Source organism: Sciurus vulgaris, assembly GCF_902686455.1.
Source record: "Sciurus vulgaris genome assembly, chromosome: 14".
NCBI classification, from domain to species: Eukaryota; Metazoa; Chordata; class Mammalia; order Rodentia; family Sciuridae; genus Sciurus; species Sciurus vulgaris.
This window is the reverse complement of record NC_136475.1, coordinates 69,449,477-69,468,820: the sequence shown is the minus strand read 5'-3', so window position 1 is coordinate 69,468,820 and position 19,344 is coordinate 69,449,477. Positions and strand designations below refer to the sequence as shown.

Here is a 19,344-nt window from a genome sequence, read left to right as displayed (position 1 = left end):
TAGGTATTTAAAATAATCTGCTATCTCCCCCTGCCCCAACCCCTGTGCTATCACGTATAAATGTTGCCTAAGGTGATTCTTAATGTCAGAGGGACGCCAGGGACAGGATACCATTTCCATTAAAAATCTTGTTGCTTTAGAAGGTAAAATAAAGTGTTAGGGAGGGAAATATGTCTATGAGAGTATGTGACATATTCATGATTGCTCAGTAAGAAAAAATAAGGAGACGTGGACAGGTGTGGAGCCAGTGTAGTTTGACACCTGATGCAGGAGATAAGCATTTCATCATGACTTACCAGTCTTAAGACCTGATCTGTCTCATCTTGGGCTGTCTGGACCCCACCCAGGTGGCCTCTGTGACCTGCATGTTCTTCAGTCTGGGTTGTGTGCAGAACCTCCTGTATGGAGGAGTTAATGATTTTGATGATTTTTAGGAATTTGGGAACCAACCAGAGTGTCACTTTTCAAGAACTAAGAACAATATAGGTAATATTTTAAAAGGTAGAATTAAAAATGATACTCAAGTTGCCAGTAAATAAATTCCATGCTTGTAGTTGGGTGAATGGGTAGTTTCCTTTATACTGCTTTTGTTTCTCTGAAATCAAAGTAAAATCAATTTTCTGTCCCAGAAAGTCAAAGTTCTTTATAGATTTTCAAAGCTGAGTGATGGGCATGTGAAGATGTTTATCATATTATTCTATTTCACTATTTTTAAAACTCATTCATAGTAACATAAAGCAGTGTTATTTGAAGAATTATCATCAGATACAGAGCTGAGTTTCAGGCAGGCCTAATAATTCTGTTCACCTGGACTTAATCAACTTGGAGTGGAGGAATAAGAGGTTCACTATGCATGGATTCTAATTTTCTGGATTTAGGATGGAATGTGATTGAGCCAGAAAAAAATCAACTATCCCCCACAACCACCACCTGGCTCCTGGGATTCCTTACTTAGAGGAGAATCCTGGTCCTATGTGGGACAGTATTAAAGATCAGGTGGTAGGCGTGTCTTAACCTATGTGGATTTAGTAAGCCACTTCAACATCATCTCACTCAAGAAATTGCCTGCAGCACTCTAAAAAATAAAGACTGGAGGTCCGTGAGCTGTCAAGTACACAGTCTTCTTCATTATAGATCCTACCTGTGTAAGAGCACTGTATTCTTTTGTGAATGTTGATGATATAGTTTGAACCAAGCTGTGCTTCAAGGGAGATTTCCTCTGGGTTGCCAGAAAAGTCTGTACCAGGCACATATCTGGGTGGAATTCCTTGAAACAAGGAAAAAATTTTTCCAGCCCTACCCATAATGCTTCCTCACTGAACAGTATCTCAGACGATTAAGCTACTGCTTCTGTGGCAAGGAGTCAAGCATAGTTTGGCTGACCCCAGAGAGGCGGTGAAGTCAAAGATGCCACAGGTCACATGTTATTAACATTCTGGTACATAACAAGGTTCAAAACTCAGTTTATGGGTGGTAGTGTTTTAGGGCCATATTACTGTGCTATTATTAGTAAGCCAAGAATAATAAAATATTCGTAATATCCTAAAGATTGTCAGGCATGCTGTTTCATCCTTTAACTCTAAATGTTCTGGAAACCAGTTCCATAAATGGAAATTAAAATATAACAGTCTGTTTTCTGCTTGTCCAAATAAGGTCATATGTTGGGTACCAAACGCATGGCAGATGACCATGTGTTAACCTAGGTCTTTCAACTAAATATCAGAAATTTTTCAATGATGAATTCTGTAGTATTCGTACTTGTTCTCTTACCATTTAAAAATGTAAATTTAGATATGTAAAATAACATTTGAATGTACATGAAGTGGATGAAAAAGACTTTCCCCTCTGATCTTAAATTATCATTTTTAAGATTTGAGGGTTTTCATAGCTTTACAGAAAGATGTGTTTTCCACGAGCATCTTCCATTGGTTGTTAGATCCACTACTTACATTAACACCTAAACAGATGTGAAAATAAATGTTGCAGAAGCAGGTTAGTGGGGAAGAGGTGCTTGTTCTTGATTAGAGCCGGAAGTTTTGCTGCTGGTTCCCCAAGTCTTTGTCAGTAATGCCTATACTTAGTGTTTGATTTTTTTTTTTTTTTTTTTTTTGAGGGGGAGGGACTGGCATACCGACCAAAGTTTTACAAATAAATAATGAAGGTTTATTGACCTTACAGATGATTAGTGCTTGATACCTTAACCGTTCAGATTGTTCAGAGCTGATTCTGAGCACATGGTGGAAAGACCCCTGCCTCTGAGATAGCAGAGTTCAGCAGTTTGTGAGGCATTACCATGATGTAGTAGTGTGCAGGTTCCCCTTATTTCTCCTTCTGTCCCCTTCCCATACCTAAAAGGGCTGGGACTCTCGTGATTTCCCTACTAAGATGATAATTGCATCTAATAGATCAGACTTGGGCCTGCTAATTTTCATCTAATCAACAGAGGCAGGAAAACATGGTCTGGAATGCTAACTATGTGAATGAAAAATATTTAGTCATTCTTGAAATGATAGGAATGTTTTTCCAACAAGCTTAAATAAACACAATCTCTTTTGAGACTGTGTTAAACTTTTTTGGATAAGAGACAAGTCTTAGGCAACCAAACAGAAGTTAATGAAGTTTATTAAGAGACAGGCCCTTCAGAAAAGGCTTGCAAGTTTTAAAAAGAAAGATCCCATCTTCCTTAGGGTATAGCCATTGATAAGTAGAAGAATTAGCTTTTGTCAGCCAAATAGGATTTAACCTTTTAACTGGTAATCATAGTTTCCAACTTTAAAGAGAAATTCTGCTTTACCTAACTATGGTTATACTTGACCATCTTATTTTAACATCCCCATCTTCATCTCCTTCCTCTGTTTGCCTCAGTTCTTAGGAATGGATTTCTCTCAGTACTTTTCCTATGAAGCACGTTCGTTCTCAGCAATACTGCAATTTCTGACTATATAATAAGGTTATTTTTAAACATACCAAGATTTACGTGTTCAAGTGAAGTGTCCTTTCAAAATGGTTTTATGGGAAAACTATATCTTTGTTCCAGGAAAGCAGTCACTCAGAATATTTTTGGTGCTTCTCTTTTGAAACTGACATTGGAGCTCACAGCAATCCTTTTGGAGTATCCTCAGCTTTGTAAACCTCTGACTTTGAAGGTTTATTAGATTCTGGGAAATAACCAAAGTCATTCATGTCTAAGTCTGGTGGAAAGGGTGGGTGATCTACCAGGGTGAGATTTGTGAGAGTAAACAAGCTGTGACAGTAAAATGTCATCTATGACATAGTCATTTGCTTTGAAAGCAAATCTGCAGACAAGTTTCAGATAGAATTTTAATATGACCAGCATTTGGGGACACAAGCATATAGCCTCCAAAAGTGAGTACTTTTATCAGTAACACTTACTTGTAAGCATAACTCCTGGTGTGTTTATTTAAAAAAAAAAATACCAGTTCACCTACTATGTAGTATTTTTGTGACTTACAGAGGCTAAAGGTATACATCATGGTGTTCATTGTATATTTTTGTGAAATTGTCAGTGTTCAATTCAAACACATTTTCAAGTAATTTAGATAAAAATAATTTGCCTATTGAAATTGCTCTTTTAAATAGGTGTTAATGACTCAATATAATTTATTTTTAATATTTTCTCTAATTCTGCTTCTGATTATACCATTTTAAACAGTTTTGCGGCATAATCTTAAATGTATCTTTTAAAAGCAAAATGACTTCACATTGCTTAGGACATGAGCATTAGCATTGGAGATAGTACACAGTCCCAGTGTGTCATTGTTAAAGACCCTGTTAGAACTTTTCTCTCTGCTGTATCTGGTCATTGAAAATAAAATGTTACACAAGTGTATAAAAGGTCTGCTGTTATATTAATCTAAAAAAAAGGAACAATTGAAGGTAAAACAATGTCTCCTAAAGGATGTCCTTTGCTGCTGTGGGTGTCCCCATCATCTGTGGCTGCTGAGGTGGCAGCAAAAATGTCATTCCCTTGCATCTGCCTCTTAGCCTGAGACTCTCAGATGCTCATTCTGTCCGTCCCAGGGTGCAGATGGGGAAGTCTATTACAGGGGATCCAGCAATGCCAAATCCCTGTCCACAAACCATCAGTTTGACCTAAATGTGATAGGGGATGTGCAGTCCTAAATAACACATTTTTGAAATTTGTCAGATGTAATGGACATAGTGCCTTTGGATGTACACTTTTTTGAATTTAAGTTATTAGCAGGTCAACTCAGTTTTTATTTACCATAAGGATACCTGCTTACACATCAAGTGGATTTTACTTTTGCATCTGAAAAATTAACTAAATGTATCAGGTATGTTTAAAACAGCCCAGTTCAGGTATCCAGGCCACTGAAAAGCTAGCTGTCAATCAGAAATCAAAACTCCAGCTTCTGTTTTGCACCAGAGTAAAGCATGATGAAAAGGCCCCAAGAAAATTCTAAAGTGTTTGAGATTTGGTCACTGTGGACCCAGAGAGTCATGTAGCACTGTGGGTTTGTTTTTCACATTGGCTGTTGGAGCAAACCTTGAGCTGAGTTTGTATGCCACCCACAGCCCAGGACCAGACCTTGCAATGTGCATTCTGTATGCCAATCTCATCTCCCACTGCTGGTCATTTTTTTCTACTTACAAGAACCTGAGTACTTTAAGAAACCTTTCTTTCCAGGTAAAAATGGACTGCCTTTTCTCTATTGTGGAATCAGGTGGGCCTTTTTGTATATGCTTGTTTGTATATTTGCTTCGTCTGTGCCCCTGCTCCTGGGTCTGGTGTGATGGAGCCACCCTCAGTGTGGCTGTCAGTGGGAAGGCAAAGACCATGTTCTTTTTCACCTTAATTGGACAGCTCTTGCCTTGCATATTGGCTCACTTTTAAAACAGTTCAGGGAGTCCCGATTTGTTAGCAAAGCTAAAATATGTTCAGAGATAATAAGCTGTCAGTTTGGGATGGCCTGAGGCATTGGGTATTGAGAGGGATCAGCAAGATCCAAGCTTTTCAAAACGATGAATCTGTCATCCTTTCTGTGAACCAAGTTTTTAAAAAGATTCCATAGAGATTCTGTGCCATACAAATTCTCTTGTGTCAGGGAGCCCCCATGCTTGGGGGACAGATAATGAGAACATTATTCTTTGAGTAAAACACACCCAGTGCTGAGAAAATACTGGTTGAACTCTCTCTTGCTGTTGACACAAGTTTGAGATCACAGTCCTACTGAAACTGATGTGCTGATCAAAGATAACTTTTAGACATGGTTCTTCTCTACCTTCTTTTAACTTGAGAATGGCAGGACTGCTGGCAAAGATACCAAAATAGTGTAAATGAAACTGTGATGAGTTTGCCCTTGTCCCTAAAGATCCAGCAAGGCCCCTGTCATGAGAAAGGAAGGACGCAGTCAGCCAGGCACACAGTCATTGTTTCAGCTCACATTAGATAAGCTGATGACTACGAGATGACTGTGCTCTTGGAGTTACCATAGGCACAGTCAAAATGTGGAACAATGATCTCAGACTGCTACTCAGCAAAGGTGAAAGGCGCCAGTGACTGGTCACTAACATGCTCCAAAGCTTACCAGACCATATGAAAATGACACCATAGACCCACCCACATCCCAGATGCCTTTCGCATTTTCAGTGGAGATAGAAAATGATGCTTAAGTTACAAAGGATAGGGTTCAGAATGCTGAGGCGATTGTCACACCGTGTATCAGCTGAACATTTGAGACCCATGAAAGGGCTCGTATTTCATTAGGTAGCTTTTATCTGAGACTGGTTCTAGCTCTGAGCAGGCAAGGTTGTCATTACAACCATCATTTCAGCACCGAGTCATTCGTGTAACCCTTAGAGTTTGTCTCCTCTTTTCAACCTAACGTGAGCCTTACAGGACTATCGTGAGGTGGGAATAAGGAACATTTGCATTTTCCTAGAAGCTGGGAGAGGTTCATGGTGGTATGTCAGATGATGAGAGAGCAGGGACCCAAGCCAAGCTTTCTGTCTCCCTTTAGCATTGCTTCTCTTAAGACCCTCAACTCCAGAAGAGAGAGAATAAGAAAATAAGATGATGAATGTGAAGTCCTTGTCATGGTTCAAATTCAAATGCCATTCTTGCTCCTGGGTCCATTCTCATGATTGAGGCCCAGTTACTGTTGCTCTGCCCTCTGGCCTAGGCATTGACTCCCAGTTCTTTTCCTTTTTGACCTTTATTGTTTGACCTCCGGGACAGTTAGCTTTATTTCCTGCTTCCACTTGTCCGTGGAACAAGTTCCCCACCCAGGAACATCACTCAGTCCTAGAGCCCTGGCCTGCTCTCTCTGGCTCCCTCTCTCCTCTCAGGATTGTTTTCTGCAAGGCTTGTTCACAAAGTCCATGCCCTGGGTCCTGATGATGGCCTCTCAGGTCCCCACAGAGTAAAATCACTGAGCTCCTCAGCCCCCATCCTGTGCCAGTCTGTGGGATTCCATCAGCAACACTTACACGTTCTGGACTGGCCTCTTCCCTTGTCTCCCGTGACACCTGCCATCCTGTGCAGGCAGTCATGCAGTGGCTTTGCTGAGCAGTCAAAAGTACCCATCACCTAGTACAAGATGAGTTCTAAGTTGGGTAAGCGCCCAGCTATTTATTTTCAGGACTATTTTAGCCACATTTTTTTTTTTTTTTTTTTTTTTCCTCATTTGGGAGAGGGATGATCCCAGAAGTGAATCCTTTAAAGAACTGAAATTTGGGGTATCAGACTTAAGATAAGAATGTTGACGGAAGGCCTCTGAGAATGTACTTTCTGTGCCTTCTTAAGCCCAAGATGGAGATCATATTTTAGCCCATCGCCAGAACCTGGGTGGTTTCCCCGAGTATCTCACTTTGAACTGCTTTGATTTGGGAGGTTTTCATTCCATTTGCACTATTACAAGTGTGTCAAGTTCACAGCAGCCCTCAGATCTAGCTTGCTGCTTCAGGGGGAGCTCATTCATTGCATATCTTACTAAGTAGAGGGGACTGCCACAGGGATGAGGCACGATGACACTATCTGTCCAGTCCTCCAAAAGTGAGAAATCAGAGATTCAGCATTTTGGGGACAATATTGATCCCTTCTCTGCTAAATGATGTGCCCTGACTGTAGGTGCTTAGATGTCTTTTTTTTTCCTCTCTTCATTCATTAAGCAGTAGTAGGCCAAGTGCTGTACTAAGTGCTGAAGTTGTAAATGGTGAATGAGGCATTGTCCCTAAAATGGGGACCTTTCCTCCCTAGTTTTCAGCCATTTCCCAAAGGGTTGACTTGAGATTACCCAAACTCTGCCCCTGTGAATTTAGCCATTAGAATTGTGCATATACACAACGTGCTCACAAGTTTGTGGTGTTATATTTTCACCTAAAGGGTACCAAGATATATTCCCTTTGAAAATGAATAATTAAAAAAAAGAATATGAGATTAAAATATAAGACAAATATAAAGTCTAGGTTATTCTTAGACTCCAGTGCTAGTTTGTGAGCTGCTCACACCGAATTACTGGAAAAAGATAGCCCATTCTACAAATTTTTTTTAATTTGTCTTTTGTGGTCATTTAATAATAATCTCATAATCATACTACTGCCTTTTCCTATTAAATGTGAGATTGGTAAAGGAAGAAAAATATGTTCAATAGCCAAGATTCCTTGGAAAAAGCATACAAAGCTAATAAATAGGTCTAAAATAAATACATTGTCGTTTCTCTATCTGACCACAAAATAATACAAATCTTGGGAACATTTTTGTACCATTCATTTTAAAATAAAACAAAGAAAGTGCTCTGAGATAAGTACTGCAGAAATTACAAGGATGTAGGTGTTGTCATGAGAAATATATACAAAGGGAAAAAGGATAACTAAATCTGCAGTGGTCAAAAGAATTTGAAAACTCCCCACTGTAGATTTTTTTTCCATGGCTTAATGAGATTTTCTAAAGTACACATTTATACCCCATGGAAATTCCCACTTCCAGATTAGGGAATTTTGTATCCTAAGCTCTTTTCTTGTTGTTTGCATCAGTAGTTTTCCCTCTGCTTCATTTGGGTAAATTTGATCTTGACTGTGCTTCTCTTCCCAGGCTCCAGTTATGTTGACAACTAGGTGATTTATTGGAATGGTATTCTGCCTAGTTATGGGTCACATTTGAAAAGCAACTGTGGTAACAGAATGACATATGAAGATACAGTAAAACAGATAAGCTATCTCTTTTTTTTTTCTGTCTTGGCCAGCCTTATCTCCAGTTTTATGGCCCTGGACAGGCTACCATTAACTGGTGGGGCTATAGGAGACCTAATATTTTTAGCCATTGAACTGCCATATAAAGTGAGTGAAGCTTTGGAATTTTCCCACTCATTGGTTATTCACATGGCTTAACCAAGTCCAGCCAGAAGAAAAACACAACTTAGGAAAGAGAGTGCCTGAATTAATTCTGAAAAGAGAGTATAATTGTTCATTTTTGTCTCTCACAAGTAGGCAGACTTATGAATTGAGAGAGAAGAGCTATGTGAAATATGCAAAGCATTATTAAAGTCCAAAAGGAGAAATACTGAGAGAAGTGAGAGACATGTAGGAATTAGTTTCATTTATCTTATTGCTCCTACTTAAAATTTCTTTCACTTATAAAAGACGTGTAAGAATGTATCCATTCTCAGAAAGTACTTGTTTTAGAAATGTATCTATACTGAGATTTTTTTTCCAGAAAGACAGCATGTGTGTGAATGGGGATGCATAGCAGTCAAGGGTGCCACTAGACAGCTGCTACCCACAGCCAGACCCTCCAGCCCTGTCACTCACCCAGAGCTCAGCACCTGGAGGTGACACTCATGGAGACTTTCAAAACCTGGAATCAGTTAATTACCCTGACAGGGTAATTAAGCAGCTAACCTAAGAAGGTTGGCCCTGTATGCCATCTGCGATTGTACATTTCCAGAATCACCCACCCATACTCAGGAGCTGCTGATTGGCTGCAGCCTTACCAGAGTTGCTAATCAGAAAGAGTACTTCTCGTTTCTCAATGGAGAGAATTAGTATTATATATGAAAGATAGCCAGCTCCTAGTAATCAAGGTAGCAAGAAGGACCTTGTATGGATTCATTCAAAACCAGAAGTTCAGTAGAGTAAGAGATTCAAAAAATCTGTTAATATTTTTGTTTAAGCTACCTATACCTGAAATATAAAACCAGTGACTATACAGTTTCAGAAGCAAATTAACACATCATTGCCCATTTTAATACACCTGACCATCAAAATACATTCTTTTTTGTTGTTTTTCTTCCAGTCCTCGGACTGTCTGTAATGTGATGATAAGACTTTTAAAACTAAATCAGTATCTTAAAAAGTGGAATTTGAGTTTTAATTTCCTAGTTCCCCTGTCACTTTTTTGAGAATTCTCTAAAATAACAAGAAAAGCAAGAAAATAGAGCATTTAGATTTTCTTACCACAATTATAAGTTATGTGATAACATAATCAAATGTTATTTTATGACCCGTTGCTGCAGCCTTAGAGTTAGAATCATGAATTTTGTTTTAATTTTATATTCTTGATCAAATTCATTATGATCATAGTGATTTAATTTCCCAATTGAATAGATAAAAATTGCTCCTAGGAAGTATTTGAATATCAGTCTAAAAGACGACAATGTTGTTCAGAAACTTTGAGGTTCTCTAATTCTTAAAAACTATATTTTTTGAAAAAAAAAAAATTCTGATAAGGGGTTTGCTAGACTTTTGAGGATACGTGCAAAATGAAGGACCAGTATGTCAGGGTTCCTGCATCTTCTAAGAGGGTTCCTTCCAGAAAATTGTCCTCTAGGACCTGGGATAAAAATTGGTGACATCCCATCTGCACTCCTGACACAGTCCCAAGTGTTCATATGAAAGTAACTCTTCTGAACAGTCTGTGGTGCTGAAAGAGTCTTTAAAAGTGATTCAAGAAAACAATAGGTCGAAGAGAACAGTGGTTCCCACTCAGCTGCAAAGTAGGAAACAGCAAACTGGTTGCACACATAACAAACACCCATTTTTGTTCTTTATTGCTTCTAGGCTCAGAAACTATTTCTAGAATTCTTCTCCACAAAGAAGCTGTTCCAGGGTTCCCTTTAGAAATAGTTGTAGCCAAAGACACTGAATTCCTGCTGTTTCAAGCCTTCTTCCTTTGGAGGACATTAAGGTATTTCTTTAATTCCTCAGCTGATTTAATACAGACGAGATGATCCTGTGAGCACCACATCATTGGTTTTTTTTTTGTTTTTTTTTTTGTTTTTTTTTCCCCAGAAACCCCACCCCACCCCTTTGTATGAGCATTTCCTCATTCTCCAAATTGAGGAGATCCTAAGCCATTTCTCTCCTTTGAAAGATGTTTGACGATATATCTCTACCCAGCCAGTTTATAGGGGACAGTTTTCTTTGCCCCAAGCAACAGGTAATACAGCAGGGTCTCCAGAAGTCAGCAGGACCTCTGCTCTGCTGAACTGTTCAGTCTTGCTGAGGACAGAGGTCACCATCACCCTTCCAGAAAGGCATGTACTCGCTGACACATAATTTCAGTACCATACCCCATATAATGTAGTTTTATGGGGAAGTGTAGGATCAATGAGAGCCTTCTGGCCTTAAGGCCAAGATCCATCAGATATTTTCCATATGCAAAGTACTGTTGCATACATTAGAGAAAAAATATAGAAGAATAACTATTCTTGACAAACAAGTTCCAGGACACTTTAACTTTGAGACAAGCAGAATGCACATTTCATGGGTTTCACCAACACTTCCTGGATGCACAATCATACTTTGATACTCTGAGTCTAGATTCTTTAAAATCATCTCTTTTCTCAGTCCCTTAGACTAGAAATTATGTTAAAAAATCTAACCAGCTCTTGGTTATTCTTCTTTCAGGACTGTAAATGCAGTGTCAATTTAAAATACTTTAACTCAGGATGGTGTTAAGTTTGTCCCACTTGGGAGTTCATTACTCAGAATAAGGAGTTGAATTTTCAGTTTTCTTAGTACTCTTTCTCAAAAAACTGCCCTAACATTAGCAGTAGGAGTGGTTCTGAGATTATATATTAACATATTAGACTGAAAATAAATTCTCAGATCTGTTTGATAAAATCAGAATTTTTGTAGATCATTTATACTTTAATGTTTCTATTGTAATATTCTCGTAGAAATCGCACTACTATAGATACGGCCTCAGGTGACAGGAAACAGTTCTTAAACTGGGAGAATGATCAAAAGCAGTAGAATACAACAAATGATTGCAAAATACAATATTAGAATACAATTAGGATGTCTTTAGCTAGTTCTCTGCAGCTGTGCCCGTTATGAATCAGGTTATTCCATGGATGTAGAATGACGCAGGAGGGACCCAAGTAACATGTTACCACCCCCAAAAAGGCTTTTAGAATTTGCTCCAGGTTGTATCTGAATAAGAACAAGATACTTATTTTTTAAAAGTAGAAAAACAAGATGCCAAGTGTTAAAATGCCTTTAAAAATTATGCTTTTATCTATGATTACTCTATCACAGTGAATAATCTAACAAGGAAAAATAGATTAGTTCCAGTGTAAATTGACAGTTTTCTTAAGTAAATGATTTGATAAAAATTTTTCTATGTTTTAATATTAAATACTAAGGGTTCCAGAATTTTCAGTGTATATACTTGCCAATTTCTTCCATCTAAATATAGGTCATAAATGAATGGGAAAACACTGATTTTAGAGGTACGAAGTATTTTTTTTTTTTTTTTACCTCTAGCATGTGACCACATCCATCTAGAAGCACTTATTTTATCTAAAATACTTAACATGCACATTTTATGACCATCACATACCTAACAGCCCTTTTGTGCATTTAATTTTCATTTGTTTAACTGAACAAAAACTATTATTCCAAATGTTTTGGGAAGCATATTGAACCTATTTCCTGTCCTGGAGAAAGTCATATTAGATGTACGTGACTCTTCACCAAGCCATCAAGCCATGTGGATGGAGTGTTGGGACTGTTATGTTGTTATGATCCTCAGACAACTGTCTGAGTTTTTTTTTTTTTTTGTTGTTTTTTTTGTTTTTTCTTTTTTTGTTCATCTTCTAGCCACAGATCACGTTCCTAGTCCTATCCATTAATCATAAAATGTATCAAGAAATAGCACAGTATCTTTATTGAAGAAAAATACCGTTCAGAGGTGAAAAATCTTCTTTGTGAAGTTGGACGATGCAGTCTCTTAACAGATCAGTGAGAGTAGAATTCCATACCACCCTGTGATTATTATGCACTTTTTTGTTGGTGTCATTGTACTCTTCCCCAAATATGTCTCTTCCCATAATATGTTTTCTGAAGGCAAAAGTTTCTTAGAAACCTCACATCTTAAACGTCAGTAAAGAATACAAGGTTCTGGTCTGTGTGTAAATGTGCTCAAGACTTATCTTTATCCTCACTAAAACAGTGCATGTAGACTTCAGAATCCTCCCCAGTCCTTGGTCTAGTTACTCTCTAGAACTTGAAGTCCTTCCTCACTGGGGAAACCCATGGTGTGGTTTACATAAAGACAATGTGAGTGTTCTCCCCTCTCTGTTTTATTCTTGTGGTTAGAATATTTTGACAAAACATGGGCAGTCTGATGGCTGATGGCTAGAATAAGACCACAGTTTTGACTGGTTAACAAGAGTAATGATTAAAGAAAAACAAACAGGTTTGAAGACTGATGTTTATAGTAAATTTAAAGAATATAGGAAATAAGCAGTACTAAGTTATTCTTAAAGTTCTACTTCTAGATGTTTACAGTTGACTATGAGAAAGAATGCTTTAGTCATTGAAGGAAATCATAAATTTTATAGCCTTGGAAAGTTTATATAAAAATTTCAGGAAAGTGTTCTTTGAATTGTAGGTTGTAATAAAGGCAGAGAAACTATGATGTTCATATCATACATATTTTTACTGGTCAGAGCATCTCTTTAAAAAGTCACCATTGTCTCCTACCTGCAAAGAGTTGAATCATTGTCCCATTTTAGGAGGTGGATAAAAATGTTGACCTCTTGATCTTAGCAGTGGCAGCTAAAACACTTATTTTGGTCTGTCTTCCATGGTAACAGAAGATGAAACTTGAGAAGACAGTGTGGACTAATGGATAGAGTGTTGGATGGGAGGTCAGGAACCTCTGTTCTGTTCTATTCCCAGCCTGCTACTGGGTTGCTATGTAAACTTAGATAAGCCAGTTACCCTCTCTGCACCTCATATTTTCCATCTGGTAAAACGTAGGTAGAGACATCCTGTACTTGGCTTCTTCACAAAGAGAGTGTGAGAAACAATTTAAAGAGGCCCACAGTATCTTTTGGTTGGAAGGATGCTACTTAAATATGTTAGTATCTCTATTTCCTTTGGCAACACTCTTCCCACAGCCTGGCACTCTTCCCACCCCACAGCTGTCCCTTACTGATGCACCACAGGACAGGTACCACTGAACAGGCTTTGTTTTGCGTAGAAGCTCAGAGTGGTGCTCTGGAGCAAGACTGCCTGGGTTTGAATCTTGTGGAACTTATTGCTGCAGTGACCACAGGCAAGTCATCGTACTTGATTTCCTCACCTGACAGACACATGGAAGTAATGATAGCACCCGTCTCATTGGAGTACAGGGAAGCTTGGAGGCATTTAGGAGCACACCGTCGACATTGTATAAACACATAACACGGAAGCAGTGTGTGTAGTCACCGTTATTCCCTGCAGCAGTTCTTCATTCTTAACTTGGCAGAGAAGGTAAAGCATCACCTCTGATCTCGATTTCCTCCATGCCTCTCTTCCCAGCATGGCTGCCTGTTCTTTTCTCTTGAATGCTTGTGTCTCACCCTGCCACTCCCATGGGCCTCCAGGCCCTGAGGATAAACTCTTAGTCACCGTTATCCATCACATCATCTGTCATAAGCAAGGGAGTGTCACATAAAAAATAAAAGAAATTTAGGTATGTTAAACCATTCTCAAAAGCATCTCTGATTTATTAATTTTGATAAAATGCTAACAGATTTCAGAAGTATTGCCGAATGTAGAATGAGATAATTGACCTTTGGCAACTGGGTCTTGGTAATTATGAAAAATAAACTGAGAAGTCATTATGAGGAAATAGAAGAACAGGTAACATTTTGACCTTTCATCTGCAGGGTACCCCAGAATGTACATATTGCTCAAACAAAAGGAATTGGAGTAGCTGAGGATGTAGCTCAATTATAGAGCATTTGCCTATCTTGTGAGGTCCTGTATTTGATCCCCAGACCAAAAACAAAAAAATAGTGGAGTTTTCACATCTTCAAAAATCTGAATATTTATTTCAGGGGTTAACAACATTACAAGATCTTATAAAAATTTTAGAATTTGATGAAAATCATGATTGGATTTTTGTAACTTAATGTAGTGTGGGATTTCAGAGATCGAATAGCATCTAGAGATAATCATATGTTTCATTGATTTTTTTTTCTCTCTTTATTATTAGAACCAACCTACATCACAATTGATCCACCTGCATGTGGGGAGTTATCAAACTGCACTCTGACAGAGAAGGACTGCATTTATGGTTTCAAACTTGATCACAATGGTTGTCGAACTTGTCAGTGCAAAAACAGTGAGTAGACAGAAGGCTGTATTTTTTCTGAGGCCTAATATGACATTGTCAAGGTATATTATGTGATTGAATATCTTTCTCACTCCTGCTCAGACATTCCCTTGACAACCTGAAGAAAAGGGGAAATGTTATACTTAACACAAACAAATGCGAGTCGTCTGGGGGAAAAAGAGCTACTCTTTTATGCTGGTTTGCATCATGATTTCATTGTGTTCTCACACAATGAAATGTCCAGTTTCTTTGGGGGTGCAGCCCAAAATGGCTTTGGAGCGTACACCTCCAGCCACCTCATCGACTCTCTTCACAGCCCCCTTGCTGGTGTTACCTAGTGACAAGGAAGTCCCATCCCACCTATGGCAGCCATAATTCTTAAAATATGCATCACTTTGTTGACTGCAGCTCCATGTAGATTCCAATCATGTCTTTTGACCACGATCTCTGAACCTAGATTAAGTATATTGCATTTCTCCACAGTGGAATGGGGATATGCCCTACATGTTTAACACTATTTTGAATTCCCCTAATTCCTCTACCAGAATAAACATCCTCAGTCCCCTTCATAATTCCTCAGGTGACATAGTTACTTTTTAGTTGGTCTTTTCCATGCGTCATTGTCCTTATGTAAAAAGTGGCTTAGAAATAAAATATTCCAGAGTTTGCAGTGCTATTTTGTGGCCTATGCAGCAAGTTCTTTGAGTTGCACGCTATAAGCTAATATTGAGTTTATGAGCAGTTAGTATCACTAGGTGCTTTTTACATCAGCTGCTGTTAGTTGCTTCACATCTGTTCTGTATTTGAACATTGGAAATTTTTTTCATCATATAAATAAATGTAGGGCCAAATTTAACAAGGAATTATGCTAATCATTTTAAACCACTTTCCAACTAGTTGGAATACGTTTTACTCTTGATAATATGAGTTTATTCTTTACACCTCTTAGCTTATAGTGAATAAGCACCACTTAACATGTCCTCATCTGAGTCATTGGACAGAAGTAAGGACAGGGCCCTCTGGTATGACAGCGAGCCTAGTCTTCACTCCTCAAGGGTACAGCTCAGCAAACCACACCAGCTCCATCCCCACAGGGAAGTCTGGACACCCATGCCCTGAAATCTTGTCTGAAATCAAAATGCATTATAGTTGCAGCATTCTTTTGCTGGCAGCCTCACTTCAGAATAAGCTGAAGCTGGTGGGGAGTGGCTTGTGGTGCTTGTAGTCGCTGTTCCAGTGGTCAGTGCTTCTCTGATCGTCTCCAATCATGTACAGCAGTTCTTCCTGAAGAATTGTCAGTTAATGTTCACTTTTGTGTGTTTTCTGAATCCTCTATCCTTTTGAATTGACATTTGGCTTGTTTTCTGGAATTTCTTTCTATTCTCTCTGTTCTCTCCCAAACATAGACAATGGTTCTATAATAAGCGGATTCTCTGTGGGCCTTGGATATAATTATCCTGGGCTCAGAGGCTTAAACTTACTTAACATAGAAGGATGCTCACTTTCTTATTTATCAGTTATCTTGGGCTTAACATTCTTCTTAACTTTGATCATTCATTGCTTTCTTTTGTAAGAATATTTTTTATTAAGAAGATAGAAAATAGGAGTAGAATAATTCTGTGTTCTCTGTTATGTGTTACCACCACATAGAGTTGGTGCCAACTGCTGTTCTTGTGGTTATTGCCATCCTCACACTTCCTACAGGCCTCCCCCCACCTGGGGCTAGCCTGCCTTTCTCCATTTGAGTCTGTTCAGGGAAGGTCAGGTCTCTGCTATGTGCCCATCTGCCTTTCATACCTCCTTTTGGAAAGCCAAGTTCACTGGAGAATTGTCTTGGCAGCCACACTTGTTTACATAAATAGTCAACCTTGTCTTTTTAACACCAAGATATTTGGTAATTGTGTCATGAAATGTTTATATTTCAGTCCCTGTAATGCCTCTTGAGCTACACAGCCTTTTTTTTTTTTTTTTTTTTCCATCATGGAATCGTGCATGAGTTTTTTTTGAACCTTTTAAAAATCTAAAAATATAGATGTGTCCATCCTTTCACCCAGATACTTCACCTGGGTTTTGCTGTTATAAAATTTGCGTTGGCTAATCATACTTCTGTAAGACTCCTGGCACTTCATGAGGAACTTTTGTCCCTAAGTCCAAATAAGGGATTTCCCTCCGTGGTCATTAAGGCAAGTTAAAAGTATCACTGGCCTTTTGCAAATTGAGGCTATTAGGAAGAACTCCTGTGCCTTGTCTCTGAGTTTTTTCTGACTTTCAAAAGGAATATACACCTGACAGTAACCTCCATTTCACTCACATTTAGGAAGAAATATGTATAAGAATGTTGTATTTTGGGCCAGGAATTCTTTTTTTAAACCTATAAATCTTTACTAACCATTCATTATTTGCAGATTTTGCCTATTTGTAGAAATATCTAGTCTTTCTTCCTTTTCTCTTCCCTTCTTCTTTTACCACCTGCCACGTTCCACATACTGTATTAAGTGTCAAGGCCACAAAGATGAATAAAATGCAAGACCTACTTCAAGAAATAACGAAACTAATGAAATGCCACCATTTAAAGCCCACTTCTGTGACCTACGAAAGTGAGTCCTGCTAGGAGGACGCTTCTGTTCACACCAGAGTGGGGAAGTTCCTGCCTCACCCAAGGCATACTCAGTGCTCAGCAGATATCAGCTGACTGAGAAGCAGGGAACCTGCAGGATGACAGACACCTGTGGACGTCATTCCTGTCTAAGGTCCCCCTCTGAGGGCTCACTGTTCTGGTCCCATGTCCAGCTCATCACCCTGAGGTTCTTGACTTGGGCTAGTCTTGTCTCTCGCTCCTGCCACCCTCTACCTGAAAACATGAACACCAGGCGGAGTTTGCCAGTTCGTATCATACAGAAGTGGGGGCAGATGCCCTCTGCTCCCCCTTCTCCTACTCCTGTTAGCTATTCTGATTATTTTGCAACCTTGCGGGCCACATCTTTTGGAGTTGAATCAGATCAGATCACATGGCAGGGTCCTGGTTTCAAATTCTTGTACTCACACACAGCTCCCCTGGCAGACTCTAGCGTCACCCTGACCTGCCTCTGAGGGATCAGGGCCAGTTGCTTTACTTCTGCAACCTCTGCGCCCTCATCCATGAAGGACAGAGGACAGTACCTAACTAATGGGCTATCGTGAAGAACAAGTATGTGAACAGATCCAAAGTCAGCCTCCTTGCCCGGCGTGGGGCGACAGCTGATTCTGCACGCTAGCTGTTCTGTAACCTCCACCTTTGAGTCAGCCCAAGCCGCCCTTTATGGAAATCCCCAGCTTCCCCTCCTTCCTCATTCCCACCTGCCTCCAGTTCTTCCTGCCCTCGCCGGACACTCACCAACAACTTCTGTGTTTTCATTCATTCTGTGTTTTCAAATGCTCTTTCTCCTTGATTTTAGGGAAAAAAATGTCCTTATGGTCAGGTAGGGCGTAGGGTGTTCTTTGGCCCATTGCTCTGTGTGATAAGTATTCATCTTGTTCAGAATTCTCCCTTTCATTATTTTTCTCCATCCCATCAAAGCCTTTTTATATTTGCAATAGTTGTTATCATTTATAGCTTTGTTTTCTGTTTTGGGGATCAAACCTAGTTCCCACTGGTACATTTCTGAAAATAAGGCCAACAATCAATACATAATTCTTCTTTCTTATTGGTTTGTTATTTGCTCATTTACTCTTTGATTTACCTCCCATTTGTTGAGTTCCTACTATAGGCTAAGCACCAAAGGGATGCAAAGAAAATAAAAATGCCTTTATCATTAACTGATATTGGTAATATTCGTAATATGCTAATGTGTTGTAAGAAGTTGCAACATAATCCAATATACCATGGGCAGTTACATTAGGATTAAAATAAAGCCCTATTGAAACATGTCCTCCAAAAATATGTGAAAAGTATATGACAAAGGAGGTTTTTGTTTGAGCATATCGTAGCTTTGCTATTTTAATTAGTAAAAATAGCATCTTGTAACAATACTACTAAACAAAGTAATGTGCTAGGGGCATATGGAGAACTAAATAATCCCTGACTCAGTGTCTCAAAGACATATTTACAATAAAGAGAAGTAGTATGGTAGAAAATGTTTCAGAAAGTATAGTTGCAACAAAATTTAAAACTAAAAGCCTGTAACTAAGCTACCAATATCCTAACTGTTTTTTGGGGAGTGGGGTACAAACTGTTAATAACATTACTTTTTCACTGTTGTTATCAGGCACAATACGCTTCACCTTACTTAATAAACTCTGCGCGTTAAATGATATCTGTATGAATTAAATGGCATCAGTCTTTTGGCATCTTATTGTCCACATCTTTAAATCAAGAGATTATGACTGGCTTATTGGTCAATTTTCTTTCAGTTTTAACATTCTTTGAATCTAAGAATTAATGATGCTTTTATTTAGAAACTGATGCACATATGTAAAATTAATGGTAACAAGGAAGAACAAGCTGTCATATCTTTCAGGAAATATCTCTGAGTCAAGCATCCCAAGAAGGTTATAGCATCATATATGGGGAGGTGGTGGGCTCCTTGTTTTCTTTTTATCGTACTTCTGAACAAACACCTACTGTGAGGGTCAAGATGCTGTGTTTCCTTGTTTAGTAGCCTCAGAAACTTCATAGCCATCCTTAATTGTTAACAGTTTGTAGAAACTGCCAGTATCCAAGAGTTTAAAGTACTGGAGCAAAGAAGTATACAGGACACCTCCAGGGGCACCACCCA

General features: G+C 38.8%; 1 protein-coding gene across 6 annotated transcripts in view; it reads left to right on the top strand.

The window, feature by feature from the left end:
• Nucleotides 1–19,344, top strand: part of CRIM1 (cysteine rich transmembrane BMP regulator 1) — a 186,810-nt gene that overhangs the window by 122,966 nt on the left and 44,500 nt on the right. For all 6 annotated transcript variants that reach the window (XM_079109590.1, XM_079109593.1, XM_079109591.1 and 3 more), the window contains one exon: nucleotides 14,471–14,599. In XM_079109590.1, coding sequence (XP_078965716.1) covers nucleotides 14,471–14,599 — 129 coding nt within the window. The remainder of the gene's footprint in view (nucleotides 1–14,470; nucleotides 14,600–19,344) is intronic.